The sequence below is a fragment of the Carcharhinus amblyrhynchos genome, chromosome 1 (genome assembly GCF_965287045.1).
Source record: "Carcharhinus amblyrhynchos chromosome 1, sCarAmb.v2.hapA, whole genome shotgun sequence".
Classification (NCBI taxonomy): domain Eukaryota; kingdom Metazoa; phylum Chordata; class Chondrichthyes; order Carcharhiniformes; family Carcharhinidae; genus Carcharhinus; species Carcharhinus amblyrhynchos.
The window spans coordinates 153,925,409-153,946,687 of NC_137324.1; the positions used below are offsets into that span (position 1 = coordinate 153,925,409).

The following is a 21,279-nucleotide window of genomic DNA, read 5'->3' on the forward strand; positions in this document are numbered from 1 at the left end:
GTATGAGAACACCACCTGGTTGGTTTTGTAGCTGGTGAAGTGACTTCTTGTTGAAGCATAGCCTCAATCTCACTTCATACCTCTCCTTAGCGGATGTGGGATCTTCCTGGATGTAACAGGGTTTTGCATCTGCCTTTAGTATGTTGTGATGCACAGTTTTCAATTTTCCCAAGTTTTGGAAATTCTCTTAATTTGTTGTCTTGTTCTTTGTCGTTGACTACTTCAACTTTTAGGTTTGATTTGGTTCAGGCTTATATGCAGGTTTTCCTGATTACCGAGGATCATCCTGGTGCTAAATGACAGTGTTACAGTGATTTGTCTTCCTTTTATGTCTTAATGTTGTATCAAAGTGACCTTTAACTTTTTTAGCTTCCTCCTGGACCTTGAAGTTTGACGTTTGCGGAGCAACTTTGTGCAGCCACTTAGTTCTTTTCTGATGGAGCTGAGACCACAGATCTCGTATCCAATTTAAATTCTGTATTTTTAAAAAATATTTTATGGGATGTGGGTGTCACTGGCTAATGTTATTGCCCAACCCTGTTGGCCCTTCAGAATGTGGTGATGAGATGCCTTCTTGAACACCAGCAGCCCCTCAGGTATACTTACATCTACTGTGCTGTTAGGATACAGTGTTATTAGGGAGGGAATTCCAGGATTTTAACCTAACAACAATGAAGGAAAGGAGATATATTTACAAGTCAGGATGGTGAGTGAATTGGAGGGGGGGGGCTTCCAGGTGGTGGTGTTCCTAGGTATCTGCTGCCCTTGCCCTTTTAGTTGGTTGTGGTCATAGGTTTGCAAGGTGCTGGTGGGACAGGACATACTCAGAAATAGTGTTGTGTGGGACATTATCTGTGTACGGTATGATTCTGTGATATGACTATATTAGACTGTTGCCTAGACTATTCTGTAAGAGAACTTTCCCAGTTCTGTCACAAGCCCCCAGATGTTAGTGAGGGCAACTTTGCAGGGTCAAAGAGCGAGGTTTGCCATTGTTTTCAGTGCTAGGTAGTCCATCTGGTTTCATTCCTTTTATTTCCATGATATCCATTGATTTTCACCTTTGCACTCCAGTATAGGTTTTTGCTCTCTTTGATTTCACCAAGGAAAGTGATTTCCTGGCTGTCTGATTCCTATACTTGTGTTTGGAGCTTCCTTTCAAATTATTTTCTTTTTGCTTTGCAAACACAGACTTGTTTAGAATGACACGCTGTTTTAAAATGACCAATTTTGCCATGGTGCTGAAATTCTGTCGTCTGGGTGGGATGTTCTTTGTGCCTCAGTGGGGGAAATTGTAAAATGGCAGTTGGCATTCATACGCACCCTGGTTGCTGCTGCAATTTGTTTTCAGTTTTGTACCCAGTAAACGGACTTCAAACAGCTTATCCCACAGATTTCTGATTCGCCCCCTTAAAACAATCTTTTGTTTTTGCAGTTTGGCCTACCTAACCAGTTGTACTACTTAGTGAGGTATCAGATCTTTATGTTGTAGAAAGCCTGACTGGATTTCTTCTAAAACGCTGACAGTTGTTCTCTTGCTCAATCATCTAACGTTCCATTATTTCAATTGTCAGCCAACTGAGAGATCATTTATAAATGAATCTATTTCATCTCCTGGCCTTTGATTTCGACAATTGAACTTAACGTGCTCCATTTTGCCTGATTGAATACAAGTCAGAGGTACCAGTGACACCTCATTTACCTCTTGCCTGGCCAGCACCTCATTGGCAATGCTGCTAGTAGCATACAACCTAGTTTTTGTTAATCATAGTCACAAGATCTGATGTATTTGGAGAACTTGAAACAATTCCTCAAGTTTTTCCCATTACTTGGCCTGTTTGAGGTCCTCTTCATTCTGGGGTTTTTAGAGGTCAGGTAGAATTCATGATAATTTGAGGTTCCCATTTCCATGCTGCTTTCTGTGTTAACCACTGGCTTATCCAAGGCTTCCTCCTGTAGTCCAATTACAGGTAACATTCAAAGTCCTGCACTCTGCTGCTGCTGAATTTCTTGGGCTGTTTCCTATGGGTCTGGTCATTGCTGCCACCATCTGGTGCAGCCACCATTGATCAAGATAATCTTGGAGGATGTAGGATTTTTTTTCTTAGTAAGAAAGCGGTGATCCTTAGTAATTTTTATTTGCATATCCTATTATGTACAGATTGCAAAGCAATAGGACAGACTGCTGTTCATCTCTCAAATTTCCCCTCACTCTTGTGTGACATCATTAATAGCTCCTTACACTCAAGCTCACTAGCCATTTGTTAGTGTTGGTTAACTCTTTATAGCAGGCTTTTTGTTTGGGGCAGTGTGGGAGGGGACATTAATCATCAAACAACCGTAAGTGTGAAAGGTGTGAGTGCGTGTCTAGCTCACTCCCAGTCTCGGGGTGCTCACTCTCAAACTGAGAGAGTGGGTGAGATCACTTGGTGTGACAATGAATGAGAACCCTGGCCTGAGCCAGACACACACACATCCCTTTTACAGCCTCTTGTCATGTATGAGCTGAGGTTTACCCAAAACTCAGACCATAACCCAACAATTGAGATCTGCTCACCTCCTACCGCTGTGCTCCCTGACTTGCATTGATTCCTGTTTAACATCATCTCAATTTTAAAATTCTCATCCTTGATTTCAAATCACCACATCCACTCCCCATCTGTTACTCCCTCCAGCCCTGTAGCATTCTCAAGCTATCTTTGTTCCTCCAGTTCTGGGTTGTCGTGCATTCCCAATTTACATCACTGATAATGCAACTAGTGAAGTGCTTTGTAACAGTTGACAGCTAAAGGTGCTGCATGCATTTTCGCTGTAAGCTAACAGGTTAATACAAGCTTTTTAAAAACTGATAGCAACCCCCTTTTTAATCATCCGACTGAAAAAAGATGATTTATTACATTGGGACGAATAGAAGAGGCAGACCCCAAGAATAACCTCAACTAATTGAACACATGCACACGTTACTAAGCACCACACTAACTATCGGAGCTAACTGGCTATTAAATATCTTGAGTTGCCCCACGATGATTATTCTTCTATTTGAATAGTGTCATGGAATCTTAAATGATCATCTGAACGGATAGGCCTGGGCCTAATATTTATCAAAAGCTGGCATTTTGATGCAGCACCTAGCTGAATTACTACATTTGTGTCTCAGCTTAAATTATTGATCAAATCTTGTTGCGGGGCTTAGAGAGGAGAGCATGCCAACTATAATGGTTACAGATCCAAGGACCTTTGAACTATATTGTAATTACACCATATAATGCAAAATAGCAGCATATAACAGTGATGTTTCAAAGTGTTGAATTACTACTTGAAAAAATGCCAGTATTTCCAATATGCATGAAACATTGCAAAAGGCAATGTTTTCTATGTTCACTTCTAAAGCTATGCTTTTAAAAACTTGAAGCTCAAATATGTTAAAGAAATTGACATACTGCACATGTATGCCATGGAGCACTCTTATGAAATAAAAACTACAAGTATTTAAGTTCTTCTGACTGCCATGTAAAGATATGAAAATCCATTTTTTAATAATTTCAGTTGCAGCCTTCTAGTACCAGCAATTTCCCCTTTTGAACACGAGTTTGTTCTGAATTGCACATTTTTGTTTGTGGCCGCATTAATTCATCTATTTTGGTTCACCGATTTGGTTCTTTGCCTTTTATAAACATCAGCTTCTGACAGATCAAAGAGTTTTATGATAGCTTTTGAAATTTATTTTCAGAAGTTAGACAAAGCTAAATTTTCTTATTTATTGCCATTTTAATAGCCAGTTTGCTCGGATATTTAGTGTGGTGCTTAGTAATATGTGCATGTGTTCAAGTAGCTGAGGCTACACTCGAGATCTGCCTCTTCCATGTCCCATTTGTGATTTGGAAATACTGTTAAAATTAAAAATGTACTGGGAGCCATTATTAGTAATCTTTGAACACTGAGAATACATCACGAAGAGAAAATTGTCACATTGTCAGTGCTTTGTGTTCCAAAAATGTCGAATTCCAATCCATATTGATTTGAACGTAATTGATCCTTTCCAGCATTCAATACTTAACTCCTGGCCTGTTCGTTATGCAGAACTCTGAAGCCTTTAAATTCTGCAAAAGCTATCATGGCCACAAGTATGTCTAACCTTGATTCTCTGAAAAGGGAATAAATGTGGTGGTGAGTCATGAAGTCCAATGGTTCAGTTCTGCTAAGCAGCAGACACACAGGTTTCTATATGTATGCAGTGTTTAATAGTGAAGATCTTTTCCCAAAGCTTGCAATGTTCCAATGTGTAATACAAAATTTTTTCTCACTGAAGTACAAATCATAGAATCCCCTACAATGCAGAAAGCAGTCATTCTGTCCATCCAGTCTGACAGACTACCTTACTTAGGCCCTTTGCCCCACCTATTTATCCTTGTAACCATTAGAACAATAAAATTATAGTACAGTTGGAAATTGTTCTGTTCTTGATTGTATCAGCTCTTAATTAGAGCTTTCATTCCACTGCCTTGTTTTCGTCGTCTTCCTGTGCTTCAAATATTAATTCGCTTTTTTTCTTCAAAAGGTGTAATGAATTTTGCCGTAACTACTTCCTGTGATGGTGCTCCATGTTTTAATCACGCTGCTTTAACAAATTTCTTTGAACTCTTCACAGTGGCATTTCTATATTAATGTCACTTGAGGAAGTAATTGCTCCCCATTCATCCAGTTAAATTTTTAGAATCTTAAATACCCCTACTAAATTGGAAGTGAATTGGTAATGAATTACATGTATCTCATTTTTCGTTCTGGTAATTAATTTATATTTGACTTTATTTTCATTTCTATAATGAGGCTGAAGATTGCACAAAAGTGGCCTAACCTCTAACCAGTGCCTGCTGAGTTTAGTCTTGCCTCTTAACTTGACCAGGGCTCAGAACATCACATTTTCAGAAAAAGGTGTTTGATCTTGAAGATGGGAGAAATATATGTAAAAGTTCAAATAGCATCAGAGCGTAATAAATGAGATAATCTAAATTTGTGATGTCAGTAGTCCCAGATTTGCTGGGTATGATTGTTAGACTATCCAGCATTCCTGACTTGCTAACTGAAAGGCTACAGATGTCCAATAAATTCATAGCCCTTGAGAGGATTAAAGTGGCAGGTTTCAGGAGGAAGTGGTTACACTGTCCCTAACGTACAACGAAAACCATAAAAAGTTTGTTTTAAATTGCCTTGGGAAAATTAAATTAATGGATATTATTGACTGTCATTTTTTTCCCATTCTTGTCCTGCAGAAGGTGACTTAACTTCTTGACATGAATAGATTTGCACCCTATTTTATGCTGAATTGTAGCATTTTCGCATGTATGCATCAAGGAAATCAGTATTTAAATTGTACAAAGCATGAGACTTCCATCACAGGAATTGTGTAGATTGACAAACATTGAAAATCCTATACTAAGGATTAGTGAAAATCCAAAATCTCCCATAGAAAAATAGAATTGGTTGAAGCCAACAGGACACCCCTAAAGTATACAATGCTTCTTGGGCAAATGTGTGCAAGCTTTTCTGTTTAGTAGCTTGCAGAATAGCTGTCTATTTTGGTTCACCAATTTGGTTCTTTGCCTTTCATAAAAATCAGCTTCCTACAGTTCAGAGTTTTATGATAGCTTTTGAATTTTTCAGTTTAACAGCAGAACAAAAACTCTAAGCATGTAGGTTCCATTGTCCCTTACTAAGTTTTATCATAACATGTGAAAGTTGTATTTCTGTTTTTTGAGTTACTTGAAGCTTCTCTTCCATGAGTTTTCATTGATTGTACAGCTTTATCTGGAAGTGGTACAAAATCTAGAGAATTATGAGCATAGTTTACAATCAAGACTTCTGTCCAACTGAAATACATTGTATCTATTGGGAGGCTTTTTTGAGGCTATTCTAGTTTTCCTATTTGGAAGATTAACTTATTTCAAAGAAGGAAACAGACCATATTTTGTAACAAATCATGTAAGATGTTGAGTTAATTGTAAAATGCATTCCAGATTATATTTCTGAAAAGATTATTCTGAAACTCAGTTGAGAAGGCCAATGTCAAAAATTTTACCTCTTGTAATAGCAAACACCATGCCCAATTTATTTACTCAATTATGAATTTAGAGCAGAAAAAGGGATCTTTAAGGCATGTGATTATCTTGTAATGCATGTTTTGAAGGAAAAAAGTTTAAATTCTTTTTGTAGGTTTAGAAGAAGTTGTGTGGCAGTACGTTAGAAAAATAGCCCTGCACTGAAATATGTTTCAGCACAAATAAATAAAGGATAGAAATAAGTGTGCACGTGAAAACTTGCGTTTAATTCTCATCATAATATCTAATTGTATTTTGAATAATTCCAGGGCTTCACCATCTATTAATTTGTCACAATTATTCTGAATTTTTGCATTTATGTATTGGTGAAGATTGTGCCCCTATCCCCATTTTTGATCTTAATTCTTTAATTGACTTGAGTATATATAAACTGTGTACCAAAGATAATGTTTTGAATTCATTTATAAGTATCATAGAAATCATTTAGTCTGTTTACCAATGCTATGCTTTTTTTTTTAATATTAATTAGGCTTTAAAAGGGAGTACGGAGGTACAAATCGTGGACCAGAAAATGAGGAAAAAAGAGAGTCCTGAAAAATGGCCTATTCCAGGCCCACCAGTTTCTGACATTCCAAGAACTGATTTCTCTCGTTTAATTAACTGCCCAGAATTTGTACCTGGGCAGATGTACGGCTCTCAAACTGGTGAGCATACTGTAAATCTTTCAGTTAAAATATTAGTCCAACATCATTGGTAATGCATGCAGCTTGATGTCAGGCAGTTGAATACTGCTGTTTCTTTATTTTGTCGTCCCTGGTTTGAGTGCTTGCATTAGTCTCCCAACTTGCAGCCCCAATCCGGAGCAAGGCGATTGGAACATAAACCAGCAAAGTAACATGCTTCAATTTAGTGTAAACTGACACTTTATCTGTCTTTACCCTACAGCACGTATGCTTGTTATAGGCTAAGAAAGGACAGGCCTTGGAAGTCGCCTTCCCTTACTGCTGAAAAAGAATATATGGAGGCAAGTGGCCATGGTGACAGGGCAAATATTGTAAAAGGAAAATAGTAGTTCAGTATTGGACATTCTTCCTTTTCTGTTTGTCACGAGTGTGGTTTACAGGCGCTCCAAGCATTTTCATCTTGAACTAGCCAAACCTTTTTGAATTTATCAACTAGTCTATGCATTGTTTCTCCTCCGCCACACTAACACAGTGTTCCCTCCCTCCGTTGGGAGATGGTCTGCAACAAATGTACAATTCTGTCGGGCCGGTCTTACTGGTTTGTGATATGTTTTCATTGCGTAATCAAAAGGGCTGATGACATAGTTCAATTAGAGAAGTACAGTAACTGAATCAAGTTCTCTGGGTTAACCAACACTGGAGGTGCCCAATATCAATGGATGTTTTTTTAAACTTTTTGCTGATCAGCTTCAGGACTATTTCAGACATTAGATGCTTGATCTCTTTATAGTTGTATGCAAGACAGACTTCGCTCTTTCACCATTGTGTTTTGGAAGTTTGAAACTGACCACTTTTAAATATTTGCATCCTCTGGGCTTCTTAGTACAAAAAAGATATTGAAGCGCTAGACAATGAGTATTACAAGAATTGAGAAATAGACTATGGGAACGGGAGTAGACCATTTAAACCTGTGTGCCTGTTTTGCCATTGAATTAGGTTGTGGCTGATCTACAACTCCATATACCTCTATTTCCATATCCCTTGATGCCTTTAATTAACAGAGATCTGAAGTGGAAATGTTAAAATGAACAACTGACCCAGCGTTAACTGATTTGTGAACGGGAGTTCATACTTCTATCACCCAAGTTCACTCCTAAGAGGCCTGGCTCTAATTTTTGCTTTGTTCCCTAGCATGAGATTCCCTAACCTACAAAATTGTTTTTCTCACACTTAGCGCATCCGTTCCCTTTAATAGTTGAAAACTTCAATCAAATTATCCTTTAATCTTCGAAATTGCAGACAGTACAACCGTAGATAGTTCAAATGAATTCCTTCCATAATATACACGCACACCGCGCGCGCACCCCCCCCCCCCCCCAAACACTTGCCATGTTCCTTCCTGTACTCTTGTGTGCGTGAACTCTGAAGATGAGTGGTAAAAGCCAAAAGGAGCAGCTTCAACTTGGAGGAAATAAGTCTGAACTGGGGGGGTTGGCAATTAGAGGATCAGTCAACGAGCAGGAGAGCTGTGAATTGGAGGGTTGGCAGTGAGAGTGTCAGAGTGGAATAGGCTGTTCCAAAAGTGCACCAATTGGCTCATGTACTACTTCAGATCAGTGCAAAATGACTTTAAAACAAAGCTTGAACGCTAAACAAGAGTACACACTTCATTTCGTGACTTGCATTAAAGTGAAACAATGTAAAAACGCAATGTAAATGGGGACTTAGTGTAAATATTTTAAATAGCATCAATGGGAATTCCTGTGTACCATTATTTCAGCCATCTCTTCAAAAACATTCAGCTTCACCAGGCATGACCCACCCTAAAAATTTTCCAGGTGTTCAGTTACTCCATTCTTAGTTGTACGCTGTAGTAATTCCCTGAAAATGGATGTTAAGGTAACCTGGTTTCCTTCTCTCACCTTGTTAAATAGCATAGTGTCATATAGTTTTCCAATCTAAAAGACTGATTCCTGAATTGAGAATTTTAGAAAAAGGCAAAATAATTGCCGGAGCTGGCAATTAAGAACAGAAAATGCAGGAAACACTTGGTCAGGCACCCTTATGGAGAAAGTGTTGGGGTTGACAGGCTTTGTGACAAAGGTTCACTGACTTGAAATGTTAATTTATTTCTTGCTCCACGGGTGGCTGTATTTCCAGTATTTACTGTTATTTTTGAAGATCACAGTGAAGGCACCTAAAATGTTCTCACCTTTTTTCCTTTTAAAACATTCTGATAATAAATGGCCTTGGGGGTTTCTCTCTCGTGTGCCATTTTTTTCATTGTTGTTAACTTGCTCACGATAACCCTGGGCAGTACCGTCCTTGATTCAATATACATTTCTTTTAGGGTATCTGATATACTATTCTCTCTCTTCACTGGGGCCTGCCCAATCCCACTTAATTTTCTTCTGGAGCTGTCGCTGGATCCACTGCAGCCTCAGCCATGATGGTGAGGAATTGGTGCACGTACGAGCATAGAATAGTTACAGCACAGGAGGCCATTTGTCCTATCTTTCTATACTGCCTCTGCAAGAACAGTTCATCCAGTGCCATCCTCTTGCCTTTTCCCAATATCTTTATGATTTGTTTTCTCTCCAGAAAATGATCCAGTTCTGCTTTGAAAGCCACAACTGAATTTTGCCTCTGTCACACTCTCGGGTAATATATCACATGGTACACCTGAGCCTACTTACAAAGGATGCTATCTCAATTATTGAGTCTCCTCTGACTACCACATTAGATTTCCCTTCCTGTTCCGTTAAGACAGTGTCTTGCTCCCAGGTGCCAAAGTCTGCATTCTTGATGCCCTTTCAGCAGTAGATAGAAAGGACCTTGTAGCATCTTGTCTCATCTCAGTTGCCTTTACTCAGTATGCTATCAGTGACACATCTGAGGAAGTACTGCAATTGGACTCCTCCCGAAGGCCGCTGCCCCCGACTGGACATGTGTGTCCAAGCCATCAGGAGGTGCGTTAACACCAGATTCATCAGCCACACTCTCAAGACAGCCCCGAACATCACCCAAGCGCAACGCCATCCACGCTCTCGAGGCCAACCGCAACATTGTCATCAAACCAGCAGACAAAGGAGGGGCCATCGTCATAGTGAGCAGAACGGATTACTGCAAAAAAGTGTACCAACAACTAAACAATGAGAAACACTACAGACAGTTATGCGCAGATCCGACCAAAGAACACACCCGTCAATTCAACACTGTGATCAAGACCTTTGATCCGGACCTTGTGCGGTGAAGAAGTCTTGTTCGAGCCTGTGCATGAAGATGTTGGCATATTGAGGTGCAAATTTGGTCCCGCCGTGCTCTCATTCCATGTATTCCCTGCGTTGGAGATCTCTGCTGCCTCCCAAAGATACTCAAGGCATCCCATCGTATCGGGCAATGGGACCCTGTGCGAGAACCTCTCCGGCTATGTCAAGGGCATCCTGAAACCAATTGTACAAAGAAACCCCAGCTTTTGTCACGACACTACGGACTTCCTACGGAAACTTGGCGCACTTGGAGCAGTTGAACCAGGGATACTCCTGGTCACAATGGATGCCTCGGCGCTCTACACCAACATCCCCCACAATGATGGCATTGCTGCAACTGCCTCAGTACTCAACGCCGACAGCTGCCAGTTTTCAGATGCAATTTTACAACTCATCCGCTTTATCCTGGACCACGATGTCTTCACCTTCAACGACCAGTTTTTCATCCAGACACACGGAACAGCCATGGGGACCAAATTTGCGCCTCAATATGCCAACATCTTCATGCACAGGCTCGAACAAGACTTCTTCACCGCACAAGACCTTCAACCGATGCTATACACTAGATACATCGATGACATTTTCTTCCTTTGGACTCATGGTGAACAATCACTGAAACAACTATATGATGACATCAACAAGTTCCACCCACCATCAGACTCACCATGGACTATTCTCCGGAATCGGTTGCATTCTTGGACATGCATCTCCAACAAGGATGATCACCTCAGCACCTCATTGTACCGCAAGCCCACAGACAACCTCACAATGCTTCACTTCTCCAGCTTCCACCCTAAACACGTTAAAGAAGCCATCCCTTACGGACAAGCCCTCCGTATACGCAGGATCTGCTCAGATGAGGAGGATCGTGGCAGACACCTCCAGGTGCTGAAAGATGCCCTCATAAGAACAGGATATGGCACTCAAATCAGAGATCGACAGTTCTGATGCGCCACAGTGAAAAAGCGCACCAACCTCCTCAGAAGACAAACACGGGACATGGTGGACAGAGTACCCTTTGTCGTCCAGTACTTCCCCAGAGCAGAAAAGCTATGACATCTTCTCCAGAGTCTTCAACATATCATTGATGAAGATGAACATCTCACTAGGGCCATCCCCACACCCCCACTTCTTGCCTTCAAACAACCGCACAACCTCAGACCTTTGTACACAGCAAACTACCCAGCCTTCAGGAGAATAGTGACCGCAACAACACACAACCTGGCCACAGCAGCCTCTGCAAGACATGCTGGATCATCGACATGGATGACATCATCACACGTGAGAACACCTTCCACAGGTACATGGCACATACTCTTGCAACTCGGCCAATGTTGTCTATCTAATCCACTGCAGGAAAGATGTCCCGAAGCATGGTACATTGGGGAGACCATGCAGACGCTACGATAACGAATGAATGAACATCACTCGACAATCACTAGGCAAGACTGTTCCCTTCCTGTTGGCGAGCACTTCAGTGGTCACGGGCATTCGGCCTCTGACCTTTGGGTAAGCGTTCTCCAAGGCGGCCTTCACAACACACAGCGCAGAGTTGCTGAGCAGAGACTGATAGCCAGGTTCTGCGCACATGAGGACAGTCTCGACTGGGATCTTGGGTTCATGTCACACTATCTGTAACCCCCGTGACTTGCCTGGGTTTGCAAAACCTCACTTACTGTGCTGTCTGGAGACAATACACATCTCTTTAACCTATGCATAATGCTTTTTCCACTCACGTTGTCAGCATCTTTAAGACTTGAATAGCAGGTTAATTGTAAAGACTCACGTTCTAATCAGTAATCTGTAAACTGTCTGTGCAGCTATATGCTCTGTCTGAGGCCAGAACTCTCCATTCACCTGACAAAGGGGCAAACCCCAAAAGCTTGTGAGTTTACTATCAAATAAATTGGTTGGACTCAAACCTGGTGTTGTCAGACTTCTTATTGTGTTTACCCCAGTCCAACGCCAGCATCTCCACATCATGACATCTGAGTACTACAGGGAGCCCTGCACCTATTTCAAGGATGTTACCACTGTTTGGAGCCAGTTTTCCAGATTATTCTTCCCTAACCCTTGTATCAGTGTATCTATAATTCTGCATTCCAGCTGACTTGATCTGAACTAGAGAGACATCTTTTCTATAGATTTCTCTGATTGGGACAGTCTCACTGTCTTCCAACAACTCCTATGAACAGTCTAGAAACACAGTCTGCTCTGCCATGTCTTAATCAATATTTATTTTCAGATTCTTGTTAGCTTTTAGTAAATCAAACACTAATTGAAAAATACTAAGAAATAATGACTGTTAAACCACTGTTTAAATCTGCAACTCTATAGCTTACTTTTGCACAAACATCAGAATTAAAGGCAAAAAGAAGTACCTTCCTTCTGCACCAAATTTCTACACGTGAAATTCCAAACTTACTACCCTGTTGCCAATGCCATCTGTTAACGTTGCACCCTTTTGCACTCTGTGCTTCAGCTTTTGGGCTCCTTTGAAAAAACAGTGTAAGCGTTCGCTTTAAAATTTATGTTCTGTTGGACTGATGGCTTCTTTGCTTCGGCTTCATCTTAAACTTCTCTCTGCATGATGAACTTATGGACTATTTTTGTCACTAAGATTGAAATCATCCAATTTGATGTTTTTAGTTCATTGAACTAAGCTGCTTATAAAAGTTTACCTGGCCCTAATCCTGAACTTGAATCTTCCTTTCTTCCTGTCCACCTTCATGCCCTCACCAAGCTAAATTTGTTCACCTGCAGTTCCCTGAACTGTTAGCAGTCCAACTCCCCTTCCTGCCCTTCACATTAGTTGATACTGTTATTGGTTCTCTCTTCTCTGGTCCCTTTCTTTGTTCTGAACTTGCAAACTTGTACCCCATTTCCAATTCCTCGGAACTCCTCAAAATTATCGCTTTCTAAATCCATGGCCATTTTTCCCAGAACACACTCTTAATCCTTTGAATCAAGTGTCTAAATAAGCCACGTTACTGAAATGATTCTTAGGTTTCCAATGAAACTTTGTGACTCCAACAAACGTAAATAATCCCTTCTCAACATATCTGCAGTTTTTGTCACAGTTGACAACACAACGCCTCTAGTTTTATAAGGCTATTTAATAAGGTGAGAAGGAAACCAGTTACCCTAACATCCATTTGCCTTCCTTATCATCTAGCTGGATGTAACTTCTCTCACCTGGTCCCATTTTTATCTATTCTGTCATAGCCAGAGAATAACTCATTGGCTTCTATTTCTACATTAGCGTTCATACCTCCGTTGTCCCCTAAGCATCTTTCTTTGGTCCCTGCCTATTTTGCCACCAACAAATTGCCAATTGCCATTATCCAAAAAAACATAGTGCTGGTTCTCGCTTCTCAGTATGGTGTCCTAATTCCAACCATCTTCAGCTACTTTATTAATGGCCTTCCTTTAAGGTCAAAGTGGAGGTGTTTGTTGATTGCATGTCTTGAGTATGATTTGTGACCACTGAGGATCTGCCCACATGCAGCAAGACCTGGACAATATTCAGGCATGGGGTGAAGTGAACAGTGGCAAGAAACATTCATACCACCTCATGCTCAAAAAGAAAGAACCTAATCATCTCCCTTAGTCATTCAGTGCCATTACCATTGCAGAGGACCCCATCCATGACTGTTTGGTTGGAGGTGTTGGTGGGGGGTGGTGCATGTTTGCTTTGTTCAGAAACTGAACAGGACCAACTGCATAGGTACTGTGGAAAGAATGCCACATTATTGGCTGCAAGACTACTGCAAGTATCTTGACTCAACTCCCAGAACTTGCCCACTACCACCTGAAAGGCACAAGTTAGTGTGGTGGAATATTCTTTCCTGGGTGAGTGTAGCTCCAACAATACTCAAGTTCTACACTATCCAGGACAAAGCAGCCTGCTTGATCATCCTCCTCCTTCCATTACAGGCTCACTGGCAGCAGTATGTTCATTGCAATGGCTCACCAAGCCTTCAGCAGCACCTTCCAAATGCATAAACTCTACCACCTAGAAGGCAGAGTTCAGCAGACACATGGGAACACCACCTGAGTTCTGCTTCAAACTACACGTCATCCTGTCTTAGAACTGTCACTATGTTTCTATTGCTGGGCCAAAAACCTAGAAGTCACTTCCTAACAGCACTTTGGGCACCTACACCAGATGGACTGCAGTGGTTCAAGAAGGAAACTCACTACTGCCACCTTCAGAGGAATTAGGGATGGGCTGCAAATGCTATCTTGCCAGTAGCATATTTCATAAATTTTAAACGTATGCTGCTCTACCTCACCACTACCTCTCTGAATCCTTCTCCAATGTTATGTTGTTTGACTTGGCATCCAGTTAAATGCTGGGAACAAGAGAGATCTGTGCCTTTGGCCCCTGCTGCAAACTTTTCCTTCGCCAACAATTCTATTCCCCTCCTAGATGACTGCCTTGAGGCTGAACTAAATGGACATTGGTATAATACTTGACCATGAGTTGAGTTACCCTGAAACACTGTCAAGATTGCTATTTCAGCCTCTTAACATCAGCCAACCTGCCCTTGCCTCAGCTTATCTGCTGTTAAAACAATAACCTTAATTTTGTTAAACGTTAGAAGATTCGGGTCTTAATGTGTGCCCAGTTGGCATCCCATGTTCTACCCTCCATAACTGTAAGGTTATCCAAAAGTGCTGACCGTGGTTGCTTGTCTATACTGGCTCTTGGTTAAATAACACCTTGATTTTAAAAACTTTTGGCTTTTTTTCCAAATCCTTCCATGATCTTTGTCTTCTGGTTCTCTGATCTCACTCCTTCATATCCTCCACTATCTGTTTAATTGTTGCACTTTTGGCAGGGGTGCCTTCAATTGTCAACATTCTTCGCTCCGGAATCCTCTCCTATAAACCTCCTTCCTCAAGAAATTCCTTAAAATCTAACATTTTGGTCAGCTGCCCAAATATCACCTTATATAGCTCCATCAAATTTTGTTTTTGCTCTTGTGAAGCACTTTGGGAAAATTAATGTTAAAGATGTTATATAAATCAAGTTTTTGATGTAATGTATAAGTTCTGGACACACTTGTAACTAAAATTTCTTTTGTGTTCTTTGAGACCTTAACCATACAGGCAACAGGAGACAGTTTGCTGAAGTAACTCAGGAAATTTTAATAATTTATGAATTAATGATTATCAAAACAGGGCAGGACTTCACTAGCATATTATGGTTCTTGCTTCCCAGTTCAGCGTTGGGCGCAGGTTGACATTCGGTCTCTGTTCCCTCCTAGTAATTTCTGCTCCCTGTTGACAACAGGCTCTAAGCTTCAGCTTCGATCTTGCTGCTCACCTTAGTCAAAGTTGCTGCTTTTTAACTCTTTCCAAGTCACGACCCGCAGTGTGATCAATGATATTGCATTCTGGTCTAAATGAGTTGGGGTTGTTTCCTAACTGGCTTAAAGGGTGCATAATTAATCTGTGATTGGTCTGGGTGATGCATAATCAGTTTCTGATTCATTCCTGGAGGGTAACGGTGATCTATTGATGTCATCTTGCAGTATCTCCTGACTGGTTCCTTACGATGCCAATTACTTATAGGATCAACCTCCTTCGTTAAAATTTGTTTCCTTTACTTAGGATGTGTATAATATTTTCCTTGCCTGTTTAATTATGATAGGAGGAATATGCTGTCATGCCCTCATGATTGATATCATAAGTTCATCTCAGTCTTTGTTTAATTGGTATTAAATCAGACCGTTGTCACGTGATTGTTTTTAGAGGCCATTTGCTGGGTGATTTGTCCCCCCACTCCCTGAAGTGGATGTGATTTGGAATGAGTTACTTTTGAAAGGATAGAAAAAAATTACAAGGTACTAATAAAACTATCACAAAATAAATAGTACTGAAAAGGTCTTGCAAAGTGTATGAATATCAGTGCCTAGCATTATTGGTGTTTAAAATCACTTTAGAATGGTTTTGATGTCTGCTTTATTTGAGAAAAGACAGCATGTGATGTCTGGGAATATAGGTTCATCAGTCTAGATGTCTTAATTTATCTATAGGTATCCGTATACCCTGTAGAACTTAATTAAAACAAGCACTAATCAATGTGTTTTAGTTGAGAAACTCCTTTGCCATGATATGTTTTTATTATATCTGTCAATGCTTGGTAAAAGTCAATTTAAAAATGCAGGATAATTTTGCAAAACTTGCAAAGTTGCATGGATTACACAAGTTTATATAAAATGCATACAAGATCAGTGCTTTGAAGGTGATTGTTGTGTTAAATATAACAACAATTTCAACAAATGCATATTCCTAAGTAATAAACATTTTTTAAAAATTACAGTCACTAAAGGTAGTTGCAGAACTAAATTCTAGACTTACAAAATCAAAAATGGTTACCTACTGTGAAAGAAAGTGACTTCTTGTAAACATCATGAGTTAAACTGCACCAATTTGTTGCACAAGGCTAATATTTTAATAGCTTTTTTTCTTTGCACAATAGGTCTTCCAATTTAGAGATCACAGCTGATAAGTTTTAATTGCTAAGGAGGTGGATAGTTCACACCTGTGTAGTTCAACCTTGTCATGCATCCCTGGTTTAAGGGCCAAGTGCTTTTTCTCTCTTGTCAAATGCGAGGGTGATGCTAACAAAGACCACGTCATGTGATAAGCTACCGACCCAGAATTCAGCAGAAAATCATATTAGGTTGGCATACTTCGATTATTTGTCTAATGCCTATAACTAAACTACAAACTAATTTCATCAAACAGCTTTTCTACAAATGGTCTCCACATTGGTGAGTACTGAACAAGGGATGTAAATATAACATAACCACTAGTTGCTCCAGCAAAACACCCACTTTATTCTTACCACTATCACATAAAACAAAACTTGCCAGAAGGAATGGCATGGCTGAGGCAGGTAGCATTGTCACAGTTTAAGCTTATTGTTCGCTTGAGGGAGCCGGGAACAGAAAGACATGGAAGATGTGTAGAGGTAATTAAAAAGTGGTGTATGATGCTTTCATACTCGAGTTGCGCCAAATAGCCCATTTGTAGTCTGGATTATGTGGCATGAAGCATTATTGTAAAATATTTTGTCTTTTGTGACTTTCAGAATCTGCTCCAAGCTCTCCTAGGGTGGGAAGTCCTGTTGATGCCAAAAAAAATGTTGAAACCAATAATCTTCAGACAATGTCTAAGGGACTTTCTACAAGTTTGCCTGATCTGGAATCTGATCCTTGGATAGAAGTGAAAAAGAGACACCGTCCATCACAACTCAATCCAAAGGTGCATATGCATTTTGCCCTCATCTATAAATGGTGTACTTGATTTTGATTTGATTTATTATTGCACGCTACACAGACAAAGCATACCATGCTTGGAGAAGGAAATGAGAGCATGCAGAATGTAGTGTTATAGTCATAGCTAGGATGTAGAGAAAGATCAACCTGATACAAGGTGGGTCCGTTCAAAAGTCTAATGGCAGCTGGGAAGAAGCTGTTCTTAAGTCAGTTGGTACATGTCCACAGGCTTTTGTATCTATTTCCTAATGGAAGAAGGATGAAGAGAGTATGTCTGGAATGTGTGGGGTCCTTTATTATGACATAATGCCAGACCCCTTGGTGCCAAAACTGTTAAGACATCAATGTGCTATTTATTGAATTATATATTGTGAAGCGCTGTGGGGTCTGTACCAAATGTAAACTTATTTCTTAGACAAAACAGGCTATATTCCATATAGCCTTGACTTCCTGTCTTCTAATATACAGTCTTTGAGACTTAACAATTGCTTTTTGGCTTGTTGCCTAGACTAATGTCTGCAGTTAGGGTGCAGAGTGTATTGAGGAGATGTAGCATAGTTTAAAGTGTAACCAGAAATTTGCTTACTGAAAAAGCATTTTTGTAGGCAACTAATTTGTCCAGTAGTCGAATCGATATCGAATAGTTGGGGATAGCTTTTCCATTTGTCAGTATCAAATACACTGATGTACCCAGTGTAATATTTTGTATTTACTATTCTCAATCTTGTCAAAAGGTGCACAATTACTGGTAGTTTGTATTTCAGGTTAGTTTTCATTGAAACTATCTAAGCTAATTTCAAGTAGGAGTCCTTACCATTTATTAAAAGAGGAGACTTTTCATCATAACCTGTTGCGCGTGCACTTTAGGTTCCAGGGGTTAAATTATGTTTCCGATTTTGAATTTTAAGTTTTTCCTTTTAATCTTGAGCTGCTTTTAGCTTAGCAATTCTGTAATGTTTATAGTATATATTGCATTATTTAATCCACTTGATAACATTCTGTCAGTTAAATAGAACACTGGTTTATAACTTCAAAAAAGTTCAATTCATCGCTATAAAGCAGTAACACTTGCCTGGATAGGAGATTGGTTAGCTAATAAAATAAAGATAGTATAAATGGTCGTTTTCAGGTTGGCAAGATATGACAAGTGGTGTGGCACAAGGATCAATGTTGGGGTCTACACTTTTTTTTTACAATTTATATAAATCGCGTGGATGAAGGCATCAGATGTATGGTTGCTAAACTGGCTAATGCCACAGTTAGGTAGAAAAGTAAATTGGGAAGATGACAATAATACGGAGCTTGCAAAGGTTAAGTAGGTAGACAAACAATCCTTTTGAGTATAATGTGGGAAAATATGAACTTGTCCAGTGGCAGAAAGAATAGAGAAGCTGTATATTATTTGAAGAGACAAGATTTGCAGAACTCGGTTGTACAGAGGGCCATTGGTGTGCTGGTACATGAATCTCGAAGATGGTGTGTAGGTACAGCAAGTAATTAGAAAGGCAAATGGAATGTTATTGCTTATTGCAAGAGAATTGGAATATAAAGGTTGGGGTTTTTTGCCACAGTTGTACAGTGTTGGTGAGACCGAGTTCATTTTATAACTGGGCAGGGAAGATTCCGTAACTTATTAAAAAGTGGAGGAACAGAGTCACAGGATCACTAATTAGTTTTAACATCAAGGAAAAACCATTTTAAATATGGAAAAATTGGATTGCAGCACAAACTCCTTTACCCCTCCCCCTTTAAATTACACAGATTTTAAGACAAACATGGATTACTAAGCATATCTTAAGCTGCAACAGTTTTAATAATACAACGTCCCTTCAAATGCACAAGATGACTGTAGTCAGATATACTCCGAACCTCAAGTGAAATGCAATGAATACACTGACCCTCAAGTGAAATGTTTTAAAAATATTCCTTCGTACTAAAAGTAGCTTGCATTCCAAATCAGTCCAGGCTTTACAAATGGCTCTAAAGCTTCTGCTCTACTTTTAACAGTGAATTTAATATCCAGGTTTTACACTATTCCTTTAGGATTTCTTTGTCGGCACTGCTGTTTAAACTATTCACGGTTGCTTTAACACTTGATTTCTCCAAATTGCATCAAACTTTAGATTTATCTCTGGAGCCTGTTTTCCCACTTTACATCTGGTTACTATAGTTGTCTCTTTTAAATAAGAACATTTAGTTTACTCTTCCTTGAATCCTTCTGGAACAATACCTTGGTCTCTATTCCCTTAACATCAGTCATCTTAAGACATTCTTTCTGTCCCAATTCTCAGATTATCTGGATGGTAACTTCTTTTGGGAAACCTGCCTCTTTGCAGCTCCCATCCAGTCTAGACTTCTGGTAGAGTTGAAAGATGTTCACTTCTTGGTGTCCTCCTTCAACTGCCAGCTTTTGTTCTCCTAAAAGGACCTCTACTTGCTCAGCAGCGGCTGCATAATTCTGCTGGCCTATTTACTCTTCACACCATAGCTCCCTCTAAGCACAATAGAAACACAATTGCATTTAACAACCCCACCTAAAAACACCTTTGTCCAGCATGAATATAACTAGGTTTTATCTTGCCACAGAAACATGAAATTAAACCCACTCAAAACTTACCTTATTGCTAATATTTAGCAATGCAAATACACCTCTTAAAACTGCCTACCACCACATCTGGAATACTGTGTACAGTTTTGGTTTCCTCTAAGAAAGAATATAAATGCATTAGAAACAGTCAGTGAAAGTTCGCTCAACTGATACCTGGGCTATCTGAAAGGTTGGACTGACAGAGGTTGGATCCATTTGGAGTGAAGAATGAAAGGTAATCTTCATGAAACATACTGGATCTTGAGGTGACTTGACAGGTTGGATGTTGAAAAGATTTTCATCTTGGGAGGGATGAGAACTAGGGATACAGCTTAAAAATGAGTTTCCCATTTAAAACTGAAGTGTGAAATTATTTCCGAGGACTGAAACTCTAACACTCTCTTTCCCAGAGAGTTTGAAGGCAGGCATGGTCATAGAATATTTTTATGGCAGAGGTAGGTAGATTAATGGCTAACAGGGAGTTGAAGGTTACCGGGGGAGGCAGGAATGTGGAGTTGGATCAGCTATGATCTTATTGACTGTCGAGAAGTCAAGTAGCCTATTCTTAATTTGTTTGTATAAAATAATGAAAATCTAATTTTGTTTATTTGTAGGAAAATGAGTCATCCAAACCTCAAGCTCACAAAGTGGAGCAAGAAGAGCAAGAGGAATTGGATTTCATGTTTGATGAAGAAATGGAACAGATGGAAGGACGCAAGAATACCTTCACTGATTGGTCAGATGATGACTCAGACTATGAAATTGATGATCGTGATGTGAACAAGATCCTGATTGTAACTCAGACCCCTCCACACATGCGCAAACACCCGGGTGGCGACCGTACTGGAAATCATGTTTCACGAGCAAAAATTACAACGGAGTTGGCAAAAGCTATCAACGATGGCTTATATTACTATGAACAAGACCTTTGGATGGAAGAAAATGGGCCAGAATATTCAACAATAAAGGTGAAATACAGGCTGGCTATGTATTATGAATCTTTTTAATTTGTAGCTATATTAAATGGAATTGTTTTGTGTAATGAGGTGTCTCTGATAAAGGGACCATCAAATGTATGTGCCAAATTTTATTATACCTTAAATCAAATATTCTGTTGAGTCCTATCTGTGATGGTATGCTCAGCATACTAAAATACTTTTTATAAAAACCCAAACCTTTCAAAATGATGTATGGTGTATTGACCTACATTTGACTGTGACCTGTTTCTCCCTTTCTATTTTTAATTTTGTTGGAATTCAACCCGATCTTCTGGAGCGAAGGCATGTCTATCTCATTATTTGAAACTTGTCCAATGGAATGTTGTCACTAGAACTAACTATTACGTTATAGTCTTTGTATAATATATAAATAATACTTACATTGAGAACAAGC

The 21,279-nt window shown here is 39.7% G+C and overlaps 1 protein-coding gene across 7 annotated transcripts in view; it reads left to right on the top strand.

Annotated features, from left to right (window-relative positions):
* The window catches only part of LOC145346500 (la-related protein 1B-like), a 95,517-nt gene that overhangs the window by 46,719 nt on the left and 27,519 nt on the right, over positions 1-21,279 (top strand). For 6 of the 7 annotated variants that reach the window (XM_080193841.1, XM_080193857.1, XM_080193849.1 and 3 more), the window contains 3 exons: positions 6,586-6,760; positions 17,114-17,286; positions 20,502-20,855. In XM_080193841.1, the coding sequence (XP_080049967.1) occupies positions 6,586-6,760; positions 17,114-17,286; positions 20,502-20,855 (702 nt within the window). Of the gene's footprint in view, positions 1-6,585; positions 6,761-7,001; positions 7,081-17,113; positions 17,287-20,501; positions 20,856-21,279 lie in introns of those variants that run through there. The other variant, XR_013887706.1, reaches the window with a different exon arrangement.